The 21,594-nt window shown below is 37.5% G+C and overlaps 2 protein-coding genes across 5 annotated transcripts in view; one reads left to right on the top strand and one right to left on the bottom strand.

Annotated features, from left to right (window-relative positions):
* The window catches only part of Cep85l (centrosomal protein 85 like), a 107,560-nt gene that overhangs the window by 37,834 nt on the left and 48,132 nt on the right, over positions 1-21,594 (top strand). The gene's annotated exons all lie outside the window — the stretch shown is intronic.
* Positions 965-9,386, bottom strand: Pln (phospholamban). Of its 2 annotated transcripts, XM_021174138.2 has the most exons (3): positions 9,281-9,385; positions 4,676-4,803; positions 965-3,042 (listed from the first exon to the last, which is right to left on the bottom strand). In XM_021174138.2, exon 3 carries the CDS (start codon positions 2,933-2,935, stop codon positions 2,777-2,779), a length of 159 nt encoding a protein of 52 aa, XP_021029797.1. In that variant the 5' UTR covers positions 2,936-3,042; positions 4,676-4,803; positions 9,281-9,385; the 3' UTR covers positions 965-2,776. The 2 variants fall into 2 exon arrangements, with proteins under 2 accessions (XP_021029797.1, XP_021029798.1); XM_021174139.2 differs by lacking the exon at positions 4,676-4,803 and having other exon boundaries at positions 9,281-9,386.

Below are 21,594 nucleotides of genomic sequence, written 5' to 3'. Positions count from 1 at the left end.
GACTGTTTCACTGAAATGTGCCCCTTTGCAGTCCTTGTTTTCAAGGGGGGGGGGGGTATGAGAATGTAGACCTCCTTAACACATAAAATAACCATTAGCTTCTCTTAAGCTCACAGTGAATCTGCCCCCTGGTGGTTAAGTAGGGAACTCTATTGCTAACTTTGCATTTTTTTCATGTTCCCTGGACTGTAGTTGTTAAAAATGGAGATGAAATTTTGTATGTATATAAGTTATAAAGTGGTTTGATCAGTTAAGGAATTGCTAACTCATGTTAGCAGAGACTTTTCTGTTATTTAAATGAAGATTTTGATTAAATAACATAAAAGACTTTTCTTCGAAATGAATTGTGAATGAAAAAGTCTGGCTTGTAACTCGGGTTTTCTTATGTTTTTTAAAAAGAAAATTTTCTTAGTTTCATTATTTTTGCATGCTGTTTTGTCTTTAACTCTTTAGCTGAGACAATCTGTATACTGAGAAGGTGACTATGACTCATGCAGTCACAGTTTGTGACACAGTAGGTAGCTTAAAGCATCTACTAGTGGATACATGCTTTACGAATTGATTTTTCTATATCTCTATTACCATGTCTATATAATCTATCATGTCCTTTCAAGACATTAAAAATCTGGCATTAGTGTGTAACCAAACCTTCTTATGTTACTGATTGCACTCCTACTTTGCCAGAAGACTCAAAATAATTGGAGGCTAAACAATATTATTATGTGTAGGCCTATCCTCTTGTGTTTTTCTCTGGAAATGTTGATTTTTACTTTGTTTGGTAAAAGTTCCCCCACTCTGCCCTTTATAACACAAAACTCTTTGTAACAAGAACGTTTTATAGTCACTAGAATATAATTGTATAGTAATTTCACCAAAATCAAAACTCCATTTGAATATAGGTCATTCTGATTTCATTTTACAGATAAACAGTTACAGATAAACTACAAATAAACTACTAAAAATGTAAAAGGCAACATTAAATGTTTAATGAGAAGAGCCTTACGAGCTGACAGTTTATACCTTGAAGTTGATGTGGTAGTGAGCAATATAATGAATGCCTGGTGCTTTTCAGCTTCAGCGTCACTTTTCTCTCAGCATGGCCAACTACAGAACTTATGTACTTTTTACAGACCTTTTACCAGAGGTTCTCAACCTGTGGGTTGCAACCCCTCATGCAAACCTGTTTCCAAAATATTTACAATTCATAATGGAGGTATGGAGGTGAAATTACAGTTATGAAATAGCAACAAAAATGATTTTATTGTTGGGTGTCACTACAACATGAGGAACTATGTAAAAGGGTCACAGCGTCAGAAAGGGAACGTTAAATACCACTGATTTAGAGATGATGTAATCCATGTTTTACAGTTTCTGGGATGGGCCTCTCCAGCCTTTATGAAGAGACCCCCTATTAACATTGGACTCCTAGGGGCTGCTCTTTAGATAATTTCTGAACCCAAACAGCTCCCTTTCCACCAGGCATTCAAACAATTTAAATCAGCGTGCCTTCAGCTGCTCTGTTAAAGACCAAAGTGAGTACTGATGCTTTATGTCTTTGTAGTAATCGTTATGGAAATATATCTAATTACAATTCTCTTCCTTAATAATTGCTATGGTAGTAGCATATTTTGAACGGGACTTAAAAATTGTGGGTTTGCAAAGTTAGGTGTAAACTGTTTTGTACTTGATCCAGTTTAAGTCACTAAATTTTGGTGAATATATTTTCCAATCTATTTTTTGCTCCTATTTTTGTAGTTATTGAGAGATAGTAGAAACTTAGAAAGGGAAATTGAAACCATGGTCAGTAAGAATTATACACTAGCTCTCTAGTTCTACTTCTAAAGTTAGGGGACAACCACTTCCTCTCTGGGAGATGAGGAAAAGAAAGAGCTGTGTCTTACTACAGCTTGTTTGTTATTGTTATCTTCATTATTGGAGAAACGCTATTAAACCAAGGAGCTACATGACAGCGTCAAACTTCAGGTGAGATTCTGGTGTTTTAGTGATTATCACAGCCAACACAGCAAGATGTTCTTGCTTGTTGATCAAACCCTAGAGAGAGCAGATTTGTGGTTAATGTTCATGTACTTGAATTCCACAGTCCTTGAGCAAAATTAGTGAATAATTTTATATGAGAATATGTTCTTACATTTCCCTTTTTAACACTCATAAGCTTAAAAATATTAGTGTGTAGAAAAAGGGCACAACATTTTTTTCAAGGAATTTGTTCTGACAGTAATGACCAAGAGTTTTGAATTGTCATCATCGTCATCATCATTGTGTCATCTATGTGAGGACCCAGTGAGCTATGTTCAATAAGAACACTTCATGTAAATGACTACTTCCTACTTTGTGGAGAACTGAAGAACACTTAGTTCCTATAAAAAAGGCAGTGGCAATGCAGTATACATTGCACTTCTTCCCCAGGCTGGAGCTCTAAAGTGACCTTGCTAGAGCTGGATACAGAAAGTGAATTTTTTTCGTAGTGGTGTTTCAAAATTAAAACTCATACTTCATTGTCGGAAATATTTAGGAAGGAAATTTATGAGCCATGTTGAGGAAATTGGCAGCTACATTATGCACACTTAGTCATTGTAAAGTTTGTTTACAAGATCCAGCAGATGAATACACTGGCTAACAATTAGTTTCGCTCTTAATCGTGACCCTCACAAAGCTGTTCTCAGCGAGAAGGCAGCGGTGCGTTGCTTCCCCCATGACGGAGTGCTCGGTTTTAAGCTGAGTTGGCATCTTGCAGGTCTGGAGTGGCGGCAGCTCTTCACAGAAGCATCACAATGATGCAGATCAGCAGCAGACATATCAAGATGAGGCAGAAATTGATAAATAGGTTCTGGAGATTCTGACGTGCTTGCTGAGGCATTTCAATAGTGGAGGCTCTCCTGATAGCCGAGCGAGTGAGGTATTGCACTTTTTCCATTATGCCAGGAAGGCAAAAGTAGGAAGACAAGTTTTTCTAAGTGGTCAAGAGAAAGATAAAAAGTTGACAACAGGCAGCCAAATGTGAGCTGTCTTCTTTTAGGAGACCTGGAATGTAAAAAGTAGTAAACAGATTAGGTTCATACCTAAACCAATTCTCTGGATAGATATGCACAATTTTGCAGCAGCTCGTTCCTCAGTGCTGTATTTTAAATCCTATCCCCTGTCTCCAGTCCCCAAGGCCTCTCTTCTGTCTCTCATATGTGAGTGTCTCATTGTGCTGGGTGAGCGGGGAGAGCCATGACTTTGGCAGCTATTACTTGATTTATGAGATGCTTCTCTGGGGCTATTTTCTTGGTTACTTTTTTAAAAAGCTCTGTTTCTCTGTAAACACAATTGATTTTAACATTTATTATTATAAATGTTTCAGAACTAATCTTGTAAAAAGAAATGCATATAGTAACATATCTTGGATCTTAGTTTTCGTCCAAAATAAAATAGTTAGGTGAAAAATATGAAATAAAAAGCAGATTCTAGCCACTTGCCATTCTCTTTTATGATTTATAGATTTGTAGAATCATTCAGTGTATTTGATCATATATACATCCTCCAGACTCCTCCCAGATCCAGCCTCTTGGTGAATGTTATTTTAAACAACACTTTAAGAAGATGTTGTTAAAGTACTAAAGACTTCCAAACTCAGAAGGCACAGTAAGGACTATCGTTCTAAACCATCACAGTGCCAGTTTTCAGCTAATCTTGGTTACCAGGGGTGAGTCTGTGTCTGGCCTTCTTTCCAAAGCTTCTAAACTATGGCTGAATATGTAAGGTTCAAAGCTTTGATAGTAAATACAACAAAATAAAGCTTGTTAACAGAAAATTAGCTACAGGTTTAAAAAGATGACTATATATGTTTATTGGGTGTTTACTGGAGACACAGAGCCTGTTTACTTATAGACTAAGTTGAAGTTTAATCTTTCTGATTTTTGTACCAGAGTGCTGGAAATACAATGTATATTTGGTTGTGGGAAATATGAGATCCCGTATTTTAGTTATGTAAGAAGCAGAAGAGTGCCCAAGTTTTGTGTTCTATGTGTGTGGGATCTGTTCTCACTTTTGGAAGGATTGATCGCTATCACCAACTCTTTACTTTTCCTAGTGGGACCTTGTATTATCTTCTCTCTCTCTGTTTAAAGAAGATAAATTGGAATTTAGGAAACTAGGTTCAGAAGTATCATTTTTGTTTTAGTAGGAGGAAAGAGGAAAACTACAGACAGCAGTAATCCTTCAAGTACCATACTGTCAGGTATGGTGACTCTTGCCTTAGGTCTTATCACTCCAGAGGGAGAGCAGAGTTAGGCTGAGCTCTGAGTTTCAGCCAGTCTGATCTACATAGCAAGTTCCAGGGCAACCAGGGCTATACAGTGAGGCCCTAGCTAAACAAAGAAAAAGAAAAAGAGTCATATCCTTTGTTAGGAACCTGTTGGGTAGGGATAGAAGCCATCTGTATAAAACCCGGAAGGAGCTGGGTGTGGTGGTGCGTGCCGTTAATGCCAACACTCGGGAGGCAGAGGCAGGCGAATTTCTGAGTTCAAGGCCAGCCTGGTCTACAAAGTGAGTTCCAGGAGAGCCAGGGCTATACAGAGAAACCTTGTCTCGAAAAACCAAAAACCAAACCAAACCAAACAAAAAACAAACAAAACAAAACAAAAACCAAAAAAACAAAACATGTTAGATCAACCTGTTAGCGTAAGAAAGCTCACTGGGATGAAGCTCCTTTAAGACTGCTGAATTGTGAGCTGGCAGGTTCCTTTGTTCCCAGCTTTGTTGTGCAGACTGACGCTTCAGAGTGTCTTCACTTGCTTCTGTCTGGTTGTGATAAAAATTGTGTAAGCAGAATGAAATTGGACCAGTTAAAAATTTTCCCTCTGAAATAGCTCGTGGCAATTGACGTTTTTGTCTGTAGGTTTATTTTTGTTGATGTATACTTATTCTACATGTGAAATTAAACATATTTATTTGAATTAACATAGCCCTGATTTTGGACTGTGTAGTCTAGGCTGGTTTTAAACTTACTGTGTGTCTTGAACTCTGCAGTCCTGCTTTAGCCAGGGATTACAAGGCTCCTGTGCCTCCATGAAAGTGATTTTTAGCCTTATACTGAAGCGTCAGAGTCTGTTTGTTTTTTTTAAACAGGCTGTAGAGAGACAGTATTTGGGAAGTTCTAAGGAAAATTGATTGGCACTTAGCAAATAAACCCCTGTCCATATAGAGGAGTGATGCACCCAATTCATGGAAAGCCCTGAAGATGTAGTACGTGCTCTAAAGCACTAGAGGTCCTCAGTTGACTGTGAGCTCTACTGATGGGGCAGAGCATGCACATGAAGGCTTTCCTTTCTTTCTTTTTTTCCTCATTTCTTTTTTTTTTTTTTTTGGTTTGGTTGGGTTTGTTTGTTTTATTGTTTGGTTGGGTTGGGTTTGGTTTAGCCCAGGCTGGCCTAGAATTCAGTAGGTAGCAGGAATGATCTTGAGCTCCAGAGAAGCTGAGAACTGGACATGATGTTGGATGTCTTTTTGTTACCGGCTGTTCTAGGTCCCAAACCCTATAGGGTTTAAGTGCTGTTGGAATGAGTGATGTAAAATAGCTCACCTGCCCTAGCCACGGGTCAGGCCTCCTCATTTCTTTAAAAAGATTTTTTTTATTAGCTATTTTCTTCATTTACATTTCAAATACTATCCCGAAAGTCCCTTTACCCTCCCGCCGCCCTGCTCTCCAACCCACCCACTCCTGCTTCCTGGCCCTGACATTCCCCTATACTGGGGCATATAATCTTCGCAAGACCAGGGGCCTCTTTTCCCAATGATGGCCGACTAGGCCATCCTCTGCTACATATGCACCTAGAGACACGAGCTCTGCGGGGTACTGGTTAGTTCATATTGTTGTTCCTCCTATAGGGTTGCAGATCCCTTCAGCTCTTGGGTACTTTCTCTAACTCCTCCATTAGGGGCTCTGTGTTCCATCCAATAGCTGACTGTGAGCATCCACTTCTGTATTTGCCAGGTACTGGCATAGCTTCACAAGAGACAGCTATATCAGGGTCCCTTCAGCAAAATCTTGCTGGCATATGCAATAGTGTCTGGGTTTGGTGGCTGATTATGGGATGGATCCCTGGGTGGGGAAGTCTCTGGATGGTCCTTCCTTCCATCTCAGCTCCAAACTTTGTCTTTGTAAATCCCTCCATGGGTATTAGAATACCCAAGAAGGCTTTATTTTCATGTGTTTATTTGGTAATGCATGCTTCAGAATTGTGTTGGGTAAGGAAACTGAAGTACTACACACTCTTGGAATGTCCAAAGAGACTGCTGCTTATCAGCCATGCTGCTATAATTTAGAAAGACTATATTTTTCATTCCCAACTCTAAATTTTTGTTTTTGTTGGTCTGATCAATGTGTGAATTCCTATATTAGATGAAAATTATATTCATTGTGTAAATAACAATGCAAGATTCTTTTATTCAGGAACCTTGAAAACAGTGACCTTGGGTAGAGTGAGCAGGTAAGAAATGAAATTGATGCACTGTAGGGATGCAGTAGAGTGTTGAAGCCTTTGTTCAGAGTTATGGAAAAAATCAGTCTGATTTTTAGATAACAAGCTTAAATTGATTGGAGGTATATTTTTTATCAATAGAGCAAGCTAAATGATTGTATATTTTAATTTGATTGACTGTGGTATGTTCATGTCTGTGTGATTATTTTGAACTTTGCTGACTAGAACTTATTGCTTGAAAACTAAGGACATCAGTAACTTTGTGCCTGACTTTGAAGATAATGTTTAGAATATCATACAGAATAGTACAGATCCAACACTTGATGGATTAAATGAAACAGAGGAATGCTTTTTAGTTAGCAGTAGTTTGCATCCTCATTTTCCCAGCAAATGACCATCCACAGCATTTTGCATTTGCTTTTCTGTACCTTGTCAGGATGATGATGTATCTTAACCATGCTCATCACTGAACGGGATCAGAGGTGCAAATGGCCTCTCCCACAAGGTCTCTTATTTGCATGTAGTTCTGTGAACCTCACAGAGCTCACTTGTTTTAAAATCTTTTTTCCAAATTATGATGCATACAGAGAATTAAGAGGGAGTGTTTGTGTGTAAGTGCACTTAGGAAATTGTTCTTCAGAAAAAAAATGTGGTTATGCTATGTAATTTATAACGGTGATCTATACTTTAATCATTCTCACTTGATGTTTTAATATATACTTTGAATTCCATAGCCAATGCAAATATTATGCCTTGTTAAATTGGTGAGATTAAGAAACAATATTTGTTAATAATGACCCAAATGCAGCAGTTTTCCTCTATGTCTACTAAAATATTGTAAAAATAATTTTGATTTGCTTTAGGAAATGACACTGCGGCAACTCCTTTTGGCAAAGCAAATGATCTCATTCTTTTCCCACACTAACAGCATTCTATTTTGTAATTTGTGTATCTGTTACATTTCTTCATTGATTTTATCCCTTTTTTTGTGCTTACTTTTAAAGCATGTACCTTTATAAACAAAATACTTCAATGTCACCATAAAGCTATGTAGAAACTGTGCTTTATTCTGAAAATTTTAACTATAGGCAGCATCTGCTTAACCTGCTAAAGATGCTTTTTATAGTAGAATTTATATTTTTTTTCTAGAAATTGCTTCCTTTTTTGTAACTAATTGTGATATAAGGAAATTCTGGTGGAAAGAAAGTCGTTACCTACCCCTTACTCCACTGAAAAAAACTTTTGTGCACACTGTTCAAGTTTGCGAATGCTATTGGATAGGCATTAAGGTAAACCTGCAGGGACCAGGGAGAGGGCTCAGTATGTAAGGCACTTGCTGCCAAGCCTGACGATCCAAGCTTGACTCCTGAGACCTACATGGTAGAAGAAAGAACTGACTCCTATAAACTCTGCTGACCTTCACAGACATGCAATGGAGCTCTCTCTCTCCTTCTCTCTCTCCTTCTCTCTCCCTTCCTCCTGCTCTCTCTCTCTCTCGCTCGTTCTCTCTCGCTCTTGCTCTCTTCCCCAGCCCCCCCAACACACACAGTACATAAATAAAAATAGCAGAAATATGACAAATAAACTTGGCACCAAGTGTAATTTGTGTAATATCAAAGAAAAAATATTTTTAGGGTTACAAAATTATTGAGAGACTAGTTAGGGTTCCTTGGAGTTAAAGCACATACTAGAAATGTTTTTACATGACAAGAATGCTGTGTAGGAGACAGCTGTGTTTGTCATAAGCAGCAGAGTTAGAATTATAGGAATTGAGAATTGTAGAGGTAAGTTTTATTTAGCATTTAAATATGATAGGAATATAAATAGTAAAATAAAAATCTGTTTATTTTCTATGTGATCTATTGGATTTAAGAGTGAGAAAACATTTTACTTAGTAGATTGAGATTTTAACAAATAGCAATAATAAAGTTTTTGTTGCATATCCATTCCTGAATATTTTGTTTTACTTCTAAATTCACAGCAGGAAACTTAAGAACATTGGAGAATAAAAACTTGATAAATGTACTCTGTTGTTAGAGGAATATACACTTATCAAATTTCTTTAGAAATGTTTGTATGCCAAAATGTCCTTTTTATTTTTAAAAATGTTGAATTATTTTTCTGTCACTTAAAAAAGACATGTGTTTGTTTAAAAACTATCTAACTTGTTCTTTATAGCTTCAAACTAAAACAAGCCATTTTCATTAAAATGAAAGTTCTAGAAGCGTTTAAAGGTTGACGGGATTTTAGAGTAGCCGTCTTCGGGGGCATTTGAAAAGTAGTTCCTGCTGTCTGTTCTGAAAAATCCCTTTTATTGTATCACCCTAAGAACTACAGTAATATCGTCAAATACATGTACTCCCAGTGTGCATGCCCTTCAGTTATAAGTAAGCTGAAGATAAGCTGTGCCCCAGCTGTAAATAAGTGGCCTCGTCCTGCACTGTGTTTCAACAAGCAACACAGCACATGAAACCATTGCTTTTGTATGAAAATTAATATACCTCTACTACCATATATGCTAATATAATGGGGGGTTAAATTGGGAGTTCATATGTGAAAAACCAAAAAAACCTAGTAATCAAAATTTAAAGATGAATAGAATCTCTTTTAAAGTTGTCTAATTTTCACTGTCAGTTAAATGGATAAGAATTTATTTAGAAATTAAGCATTTTGTCATAGCAGGTTCTTTTATTATGTAGCTTTGAATTGGAATTTGGGAGTTAGAATTCTTTTAAGAGTTTAATAAGATTGAATATCAGAAAGTAAGAATGTCCAAAGCCAATGATATCATGTCTTACCTTGGCTTCTGTGATCGTCACAGTGCAGAGCATGAAGCTGTATGAAGTCTTATGGGAGCTTAGCTGGGCAGTTTTCTGTTCCCAGGTTTATGGGAACAGTTGCAGTAGGTGGAGGAGAAAAAGGATTCTAGGGAGGTCTTATGACATCACATAGGAATTCTAACATGTGATTGGTTAGCCATGTTCTTATCACAACCAAACCTTAGAACTTATGTTAGGTTTGGAAATGTCATTAACACTTTGTGCTTCACTTTTAGTTTTTAATTTAAAAATGTGTATAACAGATAACTGAGAATAAAGTAAGTTTGAAGATACTGCTTTATAGCAGGTAGCTTTCCTTAAAGAGTTATACGTCTTCAGACTTGGAGTTAATTACACACTGCTGTTGGAGTAGAAGAGCTAAACTAGTTGTGAAGGAATGCAGGTAGCTTGGGAGGGATAATGTAGGCTCAACAGAGGCAGGGTTAATGGAGCCTTGCTTGTCAGAGCAGCAAACATTCTCAGGTGATATTTGATGCCTTTCCTTGTCTTATTTATGTTTGTGTTTCACATCTGTCTAGGTATTGCTGTCTAGGTAAGAGAATGCATATAAGAAAACTAGGTCAATACTTTGTGTTTTGAAAAAGAAAAAGAAATTTATAGTTAGAGGAGCAAATACATTTATTTTCTTCAGTTAAGATTTTCACCCATGCTCTGAGGAATGATTCTGTATTTCAGTAGCTATGATGCACTTTATACATTTAAGGACTTAAGATTTTTTATAGCTACATTGTATTACCACAGAAACCAAATAGATTTTTAGTTAGCTGACCTGGTGTCAAGAGTAGCTTTTCTAGAAAAGAGGAGCTGCAGCTTTCTGTCAGGTGTATGGCAGTGTGCTGGTGTTGACCAGGTTTCCAAGAGACGAAATAAGTGTCGAGTATTTCTGAAAGTTTTTGACCTAATGTAGCATTTTTTTTTTTTTTTTTGTCTGAAATGTGAGAAAAATTTTAGAAAGTCGAATGCCACCACGCTAGGTCTGGACTGACTTTGAGTAGAACTGAGCCATGCTGCAGAGCCGAGCACGTCCTGCTGACTCCTACCGTGCTTCACTGTTTTTATATTACATGTATGTAAATCAGCACATGTGTGGATCCTGATTTTTCGGTTTCATTTTTTATTTTTAGAGAACCTATGTGTAATTCTTAGAGTGTGTATAGTAGAGTAAATTCAGCCTCCCTCTCTTTCCTGTGAGTAAGAAAACTGTGTGCCTGCAGCTGCTCACGTGTCCTTAAATGGATATGATCTTGCCTTCTTGCAAAGCAAGATGAAACCCTTCTCTAGAGCAAATCTCCTGTTGCTTAAAATGTTAGCTAAAACTAACTGGAAAATATTTTATCAAAGAAAGTCTATAAATATTATTTAGGGACATATTTACCACATAAAAGTAAAGTGCAGACTATCTTATTGCAAGAATTCCCTGTCACTGTGTGTAGAGGCAAAAGCGTCATTGTTTGGTACTTTCCGCTGTACCTTAAGACAGTTTTCTTTCTGTCATTATATCATTAAAAAAAAAAAAAGTCACATTATCAGCTGCAAATAACTGCGAGTAATATGAAACCTTAGAAAGCGCAGTGGCTTATAGTAGCTTATCAAAGGTGGCAGGTGGGAAGGGCAGAGGAGGTCTGGGATGTAGCCGAGTTTACATTATAACTTCCGGGACGATTGGCATGTTGGAGGGCAAAGCCAACAGTTGGATTTTGCTCTCATACAACTGCATATGTTAACACATGAGTTCTGAAGGTGTAACTATTCAGGGCTGTAACTATTTTTCCAAAGTCTGCTTTGTCTGTCAAATACATGTATTTATTTGAGAATAAAGCTTAGGAAAAATAGAATTGATAATTCTTGGTTGGAGAAGATAAGGAATTGCTGCAGACCAACATATCTTACTTATTTTACATGTTTGCAAGATGATTTTAAAAATACATATTGCACAAACACACACCCTAGGAAGGGACTGTACAGTCCTGACAGTTGAAAACTGGAATCTAAGTCACATTCTGTAGATGTGTATGAGAAATAATATCCTTTACTTTTGCCCATTTCGGGAGCTAGCTGTGCTGGTGATGATGACTCTGATGGAGTTTTAGGAGGTAGGCTTGTTTTTACCAAGATTCTGTAAACACGGATTGTTTAATAGCAACACTGGTCAGTTATTGAGTGTTGCTAAAAACCTGCTCCACTTGAGTCTTGGAAAACTTGTACAACTACTTGTCAGTCTTCATTTGGAATCACTTATCACTGGAGTCCACATTGGGCACATGACACAAAGAGATATGTGGAATGGTATTGCAGCTGAGGGTTAGCAGCAAGACGTGTATCCAGTGATGGTCCCAGACTGTGGCAAGTTATCTCTTTCACATTAATGCTCAGTGTCCAGTGAACTGGTGACATGACTGTGGGTAGCCATAGCTCAGGCACTTGAACATGCTGTGGAAACAGTTACTTGTGATTTTCACTAAGCTCTCAGTGAAATGTTTGTTTATTCAGTTTTGTTTTCTGCAGAGCAGGCAGATTTATTAAGGGAAATTGAGAAAAACTCCCGACAGTGGGAGGAGCCGAAGCGAGGAAAGCACTGTTCATTCATTTTTTACTGTAGACTATAAGCTACTAAAATGTTAGCAGTGCATTTGGCTCTTCTAATAATAATTTGGCAGATAATTTTATAACGTTTAGTGTCAGAACAGCAAAGAGAAAGAAGACAAGTTGCATTCCGAATGTATACAGACCCTTTCTTTTACTATTCCATAAATAATAATTTGATATCTACTTACATATAATTTCTATTAAATTCAATATATGTCCTGTAGAAGTGATTTACAGTAAATAGGAGGATGTGTATATGTTTTGTGAAAATAATGTGCCATTTTTATAAGGGCCTTGAACATTTGCAGATTTTAGTATTCAAATTAAGATCTGGAACTAACCCCCAAAGATACCAAAGGAAATCAATCATGGCAACTTAAGACTTTTTGAAATACTTCATTTACCACTACTTTGAAATTGCCATAATTAGGGCTGCTAATATTACTTAATGTATCAGTTGAGGTGTGCATGCTTGTTTCCTAGATCTTTGGAGGTAGCAGCAGGAGGAGAATGAGTTTCAAGGTCATCCTTAGCTATATAGCAAGCCCAAGACAAGCCTGGGCTACATAAAACCCAAAAATCTAATTTAAAAAATGTAATGCACTGACAAGGCATATATATTACTATATCACAGCATACTGTTCTTTAAAGTTTAAAGAACAGTAATTTGATTATAACGTGATTTTTTTCTAATCCCACACATTTTACCTTTTAAATGAATAGTTTTCACTTTATAGAGTTGTGGCAGAGATAGTGCAGTGTTTCTGTATACTATCCATCCAGCTTCTCATTTTAGCGTTCTCTGTTACTATGGTCTGTCTATCTCAGCAGTTGTCCAGATGCTGACAGGTATTTTCAGTAATGTCATTGCTCAATATGGATTTCTCATATTTCCCCTAATGTCTCTCTCTCTCTTTTTAAAAAGTAATCATGTCTCTTTTCTGCATACTTGGTTCTAACAACGTCCCCAAACTTCCAGTTTAAATGATCCTGGTAGTTTTGAAGAATAATAAGATATTTTGTAGCATCTCCCTAAGTTGTGATTGTTTGATGTTTCTCTCATGGTTAGGCTGGTTTCTGTGTTTCTGGTATGAAGGTGAGAGGGGTAAGAGCACTTCATTGTATTCTCTATCAAGGGTCTGTTAAGCTGACATAATGATCACAGTTGTTAACCTTGATCATCTAGCAGAATTGTAGGCCTTTTCAGGTTTCTTCCCAGGAAAGTTACTCTTTTTCCTCCTTCAGAGCTGTTCTTTGGAAGTGTAAGAGTGCAGGCTTCTTTTCCTCTCTCATTGCTAGGTTCATGATTAAGACAAAGAACAAGTTAACAAGAAAAAAACCCATGCACATTTAAGTTTTACATAAATGGCCCAAAGAAACAGATAAGCTTGTGGGGTTTTTTGTTTTTGTTTTGTTTTGTTTTTTTTGTTTTTTGTTTTTTTTTGGTTTTTTCGAGACAGGGTTTCTCTGTGTAGCCCTGGCTGTCCTGGAACTCACTTTGTAGACCAGGCTGGCCTCGAACTCAGAAATCCGCCTGCCTCTGCCTCCCAAGTGCTGGGATTAAAGGCGTGGGCCACCACGCCCGGCTTTGTTTTGTTTTTAAAGTTAGGTTCAGTAGAAATAGTGGGTAGTAATGCAGAAGTATGATTGAATAACAGGAGTGTGCTCTTGTAATGATCCATGAGGGAACTTAGCAGGGTGAATCTGTTTGCATTCTTCCCTGGATCTCTTGATCTTGCAGGTGTGCACTGCCATGCCAGGCACATTTTGTAATTTCTATAGGCAGATCTAATTATGGTCATTTTAAAGTAGTGATAAGTACAATATTTCTAGGCATCTGTGAGAGTATAATATTGGGCATAGGGAGAACACAGCCAGCGAGGTCTGTTTGAGTGGGATAAGGGTGACGAAGTATCAGGGTGACTTCCTAGGTTGCTTGTTTTGCTTCAGGGTTGAAGCAAGTGGAAGGTAAAAGTGGCTTTCCTGATGGTGCCTTTTCTCACATGCCAAGATGCTGTGTTTTGGGGTGGTGTGCCCCAAACCCTATCAAAAGGAATCCATTCTACACTAATTATATACTACTACTGAAGTGTGGACTACCTAGAATTATTTAGAATTCTGTGTATTTTGTTTTATGCATGTAAAAACTTTCTGAGAACAAAGCATTATTATTCAGCACTTTATGAAAAGGATCTGTGGGTCACAAAACTATATAATTCTCGTGATGGGGGCTTCTGTGGCTGAGATATCCCCTTTGGTTTTTCAGCAGGTGACATTAAACATTTTAGCTTGTTCTTTTTGACTTTATCTGCTTTGTCCTGCCTCTTATCACATTCCTCTGTGCCTTGTGCTCTGACTCTGTGTCGCTCTTTGTGACCCTGTGGACAGGTTACTGTTCTATTTTAAGCCAGGGTACTTTTTGTAGGAATGTCCCATTAGAATCAGAGTGCTTCCTTGATTATCTGTCTGGGAAGCTTTCCCTACCCTTTACTAAACCATTTTACATTTACCCCTGCTGTTGTCTGTTAGTTTATCTGCTGGACGAACTGCAAGCTCTTTGAGAGCCACTTCATGAACTCATTTTATTTGCCACTTATTATTTTTTCTTTACTTGTTTTAGGGAGTAAGGTCCTTTTATGTATCCAGGCTAGCCTCAAACAGTTCTCTTCCCCAGCCTCCCTAGTTCTGGGGTCTCAGGCGTATGCAGCTGTTGTTTATTCTTCATAGTACAATTATCTGGTGTATAACTGGCCTGCAGTGATTTTTAAATTCTTATTGAATGAAGAATTAAACACGTTGGGAAAGATTATCAAATGATTTTGAGTTACTTTGTAGAAATATTAGTAAAACCCTCTTTTTTTTTTCAAGCCTTTTTTTAATTAGATATTTTCTTTCAAATGCTATCCTGAAAGTTCCCCATACCCTCCCCCCCACCCTGCTCCCCTACCCACCCATTCCCACTTCTTGGCCCTGGCATTCGCCTATACTGAGGCATATAAAGTTTGTAATACCAAGGGGCCTCTCTTCCCTGTGATGGCCGACTAGGCCATCTTCTGCTACATATGCAGCTAGAGACACGAGCTCTGGGGGATACTGGTTAGTTCATATTGTTGTTCCACCTATAGGGTTGCAGACCCCTTCAGCTAGGAAAACCCTCCTTTAATGCTCATTTAGGGGAAAAGAATATAAATGATTAAGACACATAGGATAGTAGAATAATAAAAATATATGTTATTATTATTTTAAAAGGCAAGAAAGACCAAATTAAAAATAAATCCTGACTTATTTCTATTTTTAAATTAGGAGTTTTATTTTCTTTCTTCAGTGGATTTGCAATATTTCTTGGTGCATTACTCTTAATGTTGGCTCTCTTTCACACATGTATAGCTTTATTTTATACAGTGTTTAAATTTAGGTTTTATTTCAATATACACTTTACTTGAACAAAAGCATGGTATCTACCTGTCTGTAAGTCCAGCACTTAGAAGACTGAAGGAAGAGGATGTTGAGTTGGAGGCCAGCCTGGCCTACTAATGGAAACTGTTGCAAAAGGTTACAGATAAGCTGATAGGCCCTTTCCCCAAAAACCCAGGCACTAATGTTAACAGTAACCTTATGTAGCACCGGGTCTTGCTGTGTTTCACTAACTCCTTACTCAGAGAAACCCTTACTTTGGTTTTGTTGAATTTATTTCTTTGTGTTCACCCTTAGGTATACTTTACAAACATTTATTTATTGTGTGTGTTTATACACACAAATAGCACACTCTTGTATGTGTGGAGATCATATGGCTTCTGAGAATTGAACTCAGCTCATCAGCCTTGGTGGCAAGCATCTTTACTCTCTGAATTATCTTGCTGGCCACTGAGCATACTTTTGAGACATGTTTGTGTGCTTCCTAAAAGGATTTTATATAGTTCTTACCATTGAGTATGGTGTGTGTGTGTGTGTGTGTGTGTGTGTGTATGTGTGTGTGTGTATAAAACAATAGTACAATAGTAGAGGGAAAGGAAAATCAGTTTTTCTAGAAACATTTTTGACAAGAAATTAGGGTAACAAGTTGTGATTAAATTTAAGCAATTTAAATATTTAACAAGTATCTCAAAGTTGTGGGCTTTTTTGTAGGCTAGATACCTCCTGGGGGGGGGGGTCGTTATCTAACTCCTGAGGATTCTTTTTTATTAAATGTTTGGGAAATACTGGCTAAATATTGAAGACTGAGAAGATTAAAGAAAAAAAGACTGAGAAAACATTTAAGCAATATTTTAAGTATGATCTGAGCCTGGGTGAACAGGAAGTCTTTCTTATAATCGAGAAGACAGGATAGGAGTTCTTTAGTGCAAGCAACTCATTAGAGTGTAGCCTTAAGGTTTGGTGAGAGCTGTCTGTTCACCTCTAGTCAATTTGCTAGATACTTAAAGGCCCAGACATTTAATTTTTCTCAACTATCCATCAATTCTAGTCAGATTATCTATTTTCTTATTATTAAATATTACATAAAGACTGTTGACATTAGGACTGGATAGACAGTTTGTGAAGAGGGTTTGTGTAGTTGTGCACCAATTTGTAAATATACTTTGTTAATTTTTTAGTTTTATTTTACTTACAGTATTTTTCTCCTCAAACCCTCCCATTTACTCCTTCCTGTTCTCCTTCAAATTGTGGCCTATTTGTTTTCAATTGTTACTGTATGCACATGTATATGTATATATAAAAATATAAATTCCTAAATAAAACCTACTGGGATCATGTGATGTTACTTGGGTGTGTTTCCAGGCCTGGCAGTTTGGCACTGCACTGCTTTTTGGTGTGTTCTTCCTGGGGAGGGCCACCTCTCCTACTGTCAGCTTTCCTCAGTTGCCTGTCATTCTTTACTTAAAGCCTCATGGGTTTCTCCTTGTCCAGTTTGTTGTTGTTTTTCAAGACAGGGTTTCTTTGTGTAGCCCTGCCTGTTCTGGAACTTGCTCTGTAGACCAGGCTCTCCTTGAACTCACAGAGGTCTTCCAGCCTCTTCTTCCTAGTGTTGTGATTAAAGGTGTGTGCCACCACTGCCTGGCTAGAAACACAGTCTCATGGCAACCTCTGATCTTCTCTGGCTTTATAGTCTTTCTGCCTTTTCTTCTGGAATATTCATTAACCCTTGGGCATGGATGTTTTGTAGATGTATTTATTATTTATTGTATGTAGGTGCCATGTCTGCATTTTGATTGGTGGTAGCTTTCTGTAGCGGTCTCCATCTGTTGCAGTGACACTCACTGCTGAGAGGTGAAGAATATACTTATCTTTGGGTATAAAGACAGATGTTTATAGATTGTTGTTTGGGATCATCCTGGTTTTATAAGTTGGTGTTTGTAGATTCTCTTTCAGTAACCATGCTTTCACTAGCATTACACAGATAGCTAGGTTTCCAGTACCCAATTTGTAAAATTTATTAAATGAATCCTAAGTGGTAGAAACACTATGTTCACTATGTATTTTCGAGGAACATGTCCATTAATAAACTATGTCAGTGAAGTAATTAATATGTGGAGGTTAACTGCACCAGGAGAATGAGAAAGTTCAGACTTTGGTATCGTCTAAGGAAAGAAATAGTGTCACTCATGGTTCATAAAACTGCAGGAGAGGACAGTGCCAGTGCCGACAGAATCACGCCACTGGAAACCTCATGGTCAACTGAGAAACTCACAAATGGGGACAGAAATCAAACGTAAGGAAGCCTTCCCCATTTTCAGTCCTGTGGGTTAACTAAAAGGATCAATTTGCTTTTCTGAACCTTTGCCATTTCCTTCAGCCCCTTTCTGCCCATAAACCCCACCTCTACTCAGCACGGGGACATTTCTATTTTTGCAGAGCGATTGCTGCCTGATGCATGAATCACCCACAGTATTCAAGCCAATTAAGATAACTGAACTCAATGTATTGACAGCTTTATTTTGACATTACACATATGTCAAAATGAGAACAGACTAGAGATGGAATACATTTAAAATCTAAGGTTCTTGGGACTATTAAGGAGAAAGGAAACAGATTATTAAAGATCCTGGACCTTCATGCTTACTCTTCCTACGATTTATCTTTTAAGAGCTTACTTGTTGATGGCAAATAGTATAACAGATATCCAATAGTTCCAAACAAAGAAGATGCAAAAGAAAAAAAAACAATCTAGTAATTCATATGCTTCTATTCAAAAGGTTCATAACCTTGCTAAGGTTTTGTGAATACAAATATGTACGTGATGATCTAAGGTTTCTAGTGAAAAGAAGCAGCAAGATTTTCTTTAACAAGATCAGTGAGAATGTCATCTACATAGAGTGAGTGCAGGGTTAGCACAATGAACTCAACCTTTCTAAGGATATGCTGAAAGTCACTCAGCTGTGACTTCAGCATCCCAGTCCACAGAATTTTGAAGCAATTTTGAATGCCCGGAAGACTGTTTGCTTTTCTTTCTTTTGTTCTATCGGTTTCATGTGATTTGCTGCTTCCTCTTATCCCAGTTTGGTCTCTCCAGTGGGGTCTGGTGGAGGAGTGCAGTCTGAACCGTCGTCTCGCAGGTGTCATGCTAACACGCTGCTTTGTGCTGTGGCTGTGTGTCACTGGGTGCCTCTTAATATTATTGTCAATTGCCATTCTTATCTTTCTTCTTGCTCAACTCCTTACATTTATGGGGCTTGGGGAGTAAATCTTCCTGTACTCTAGTGTTCTGATAAATAAGGTCAGATGTTCTGATTACACTAAATAGCTTGAAAATATAATTATATTTAAAAGTTGATTTTACCTATAGGAGGAACAACAATATGAGCTAGCCAGTACCCCCAGAGCTCACGTCTCTAGCTGCATATGTAGCAGAAGATGACCTAGTCAGCCATCAATGGGAGGAGAGGTCCTTAGTCTTGCAAAGATTCTCTGGCCCAGTATAGGGGAACACCACGGCCAGGAAACAGGAGTGGGTGGGTTGGGGAGCAGGGTGGGGGGGGGAGGAGGGGAGAGTATAGGGAACTTTTGGGATAGCGTTTGAAATGTAAATGAAGAAAATACCTAATAAAAATTGTTTTTGGAAAAAAGTTGATTTTAAAATAAATATGCAAATTTCACAAATATTGGTTTGTAATATATTTTTATGATCAACATCCTGGTTACAAGTCCAAGGCACTGTACTACATATAAAATAGAGTCAGAGATATCTCTGCCTTTATATTCCTTAAAACAATAAAAAACTCGAAATTATTTGTTTATTGAATTTTTCTTAATATGAAGAGGTTTTTTTTCTTGGTATGTTTAGATATTTTATGTGATTATATGCCAAACACATATATTATAAATTTCAATGAATTTTTAGTATGGAAACATGCAAACATTAAATGTATTGTAATGAATTGAATTAGTCAATCACGAAATATTAAGAACTCTTTTTTCCTCAGAAACCATAAACTGAATATAAATAAACAGATCAGTGTAATCTCTTGGCTTTGTAAACTTTTTATAACTAAATGTTAGTTTATATGTTGATAATCAGTCTTTAAATGACTTTGACTTACATTTAAAATCCAGCTTAATATTCAAAAGTAGTCTAGTAACTTAGGGGCTATTTCTATGTTTGAGAAAAATGTAAATATCAGACTGCAGTATGGTCTCAGTATATAGGCCAGGCTCATTTCAGACTTTTCCTCCTCTGTCAGCCTCTCTGTTGGTGGGATTCCAGGTATAGACCACCAAGTCTGGCTTGGGATAATTTTTAAATGGCACTTTCAATACATAGAAGAAACATTAGATATCTCTAATTGCAATAATTGAAAGCAACCAATATGTGGACAGTAACGAAGCTAGATAATCATTTCACACAGCATAAAAGACCTCCTCTTTTAGTATAACCACCATTAATAGTTCTGTTTAATATATTTTGATATAGTTTAGTATAGGCATTGTTTTTGTTCCAGAATACTCTTGTTATTTAAGTTTCTTTCTTCTCTCTCTCTCTCTCTCTCTCTCTCTCTCTCTCTCTCTCTCTCTCTCTCTCTCTCTTTCTCTCTCTCATGGTTTTAGAGCTTTATTGTAGAAAGAGAGAGGCTGGCCATGGCTACATGGAGGGGGTGGGGAGGGCGAGAGAGTAAGAAAGGTAAAAGCTTAAAGAGCTTTCTTTTGTCTCTTAAATAGTAAAATATGGTGAAAACTTGATGCAAAGATTTTGGTAATCTGAGTTTTAATAGAAAACATGTTGCTATTTCTGTTATAGTTCAGATTTAATAGAAGCTGTGTGTATTGCCTGGTACATTGTTACTCATGTTAAACAGCATGAAAAATAGACTCATATATTAAATATTTTATTTTGCTAACTTCTGTACTCCTGCCTTTCGAGTGATGGGGTAGGGTGGGAATGTCTCGTATTACAGGCTAGCCTCAAACTTGCTGTGTTGTGGAGGACCCAGACTGCTCCTGACCCTCCTGCCTTTGTCTCTTATGTTGCTGGGTTTACAGGTGTGTGGTATCACATTTTGTATCTATTTCCATTTTATAGTTTAACTATATTATGATTTATTACTATGCTCTCAGTGACTTTTGTCCAATTTGATTTAGTAGTAGTTACCTAATAATGAAAATAAATTAATTAGTTGAATTCCTTTTAATAAATCTTAAAAGAGCAATAAAAGTTTTGGGAAAATTCATGATTAACTTTATTTGAAGGTGTAAAATTTTGTTTATTTGATCTTTTAAGAAAAGTGCCTTTTCATTTTTCAGTATGTGTGTGCATATATATGCATGTGTGTAGGTACATATGTGTGGGCAGGTACATATGTCTGCAGGTACATGTGTGCAGGTGCATATGTGTGTGCATGCATATGTGTGTGTAGGTACAGCTGTGTGGCTGTGCATGTAGAGGTCAGGGCTAGCATGGGGTGCCCTTCTCAATCACTTTCTACCTTACTTTTTTAGACAGTGTTTTCACTGAATCTGCAGTTCACAGATCCATATAAACTGACTGTCCAGCAAACTCTCTAGGGAGCCTTCTGTCTCCATCTCCCTACTCCTGGATTATAGGCATGTACCACCATGCCTGTCATTAAAAAGGTAGATGTATTTTCTTTTCAGTTTTGTGGATGTGTCTGTGTGTGGATATGTGCACATGAGTATAGGAGTACAGGGCCTGAGGAGACAAGACCACCAGAAGGTGTTGGATCCACATGGAGTTGGGGTTACAGATGTCTGGGAGCCAGATGTGAGTGCTGTGAGCTGAGCTTGAGGTCCCTGGAAGAACAACAAGTATTTCTAACCAATTAGTCATTTTTCTAGCACTGTTCCTGGCCTGTTATGTGGATGCTAAAGGTCTGAATTCAGAGCCTCATGAAGCATGGCAGGTGCTTTACTCAGTAAACCATCTCCTCAGCCCTTATTGCTCAAGGATATACCATGCAATCTGTTTTATGACTACAGTGGCACCATGTTTCATATGTATCAATCTTTTCTTTGTTAGCATTTAAATCATACATAATAAATTAACACAGATAGAGGTGAGATTGAGTTTTGACAGGAAGCAATGTTTCTTCCTCTAAAACAAAGTTGAAGGTAATTTGTTTGTGTAGTGTTATGATAGGGATAAAAACTTCTAAGGTTTTATTTTCATGCATACATTTTAAAGCTAAGTGTGCATATGTTCATAATCTCCTTATTGTTTCCCCTACTCTTTGTGTAAT

Source organism: Mus caroli, chromosome 10, assembly GCF_900094665.2.
Source record: "Mus caroli chromosome 10, CAROLI_EIJ_v1.1, whole genome shotgun sequence".
In the NCBI taxonomy this organism is placed as follows: domain Eukaryota; kingdom Metazoa; phylum Chordata; class Mammalia; order Rodentia; family Muridae; genus Mus; species Mus caroli.
Note: the sequence above shows the minus strand (reverse complement) of the source record. Positions and strands in the feature narration are given on the sequence as shown.

What these genes read in the sequence shown, in the direction of transcription:
- Pln (XM_021174139.2), bottom strand. Translation starts at nt 2,935, where the DNA reads ATGGAAAAAGTGCAATACCTCACTCGCTCGGCTATCAGGAGAGCCTCC.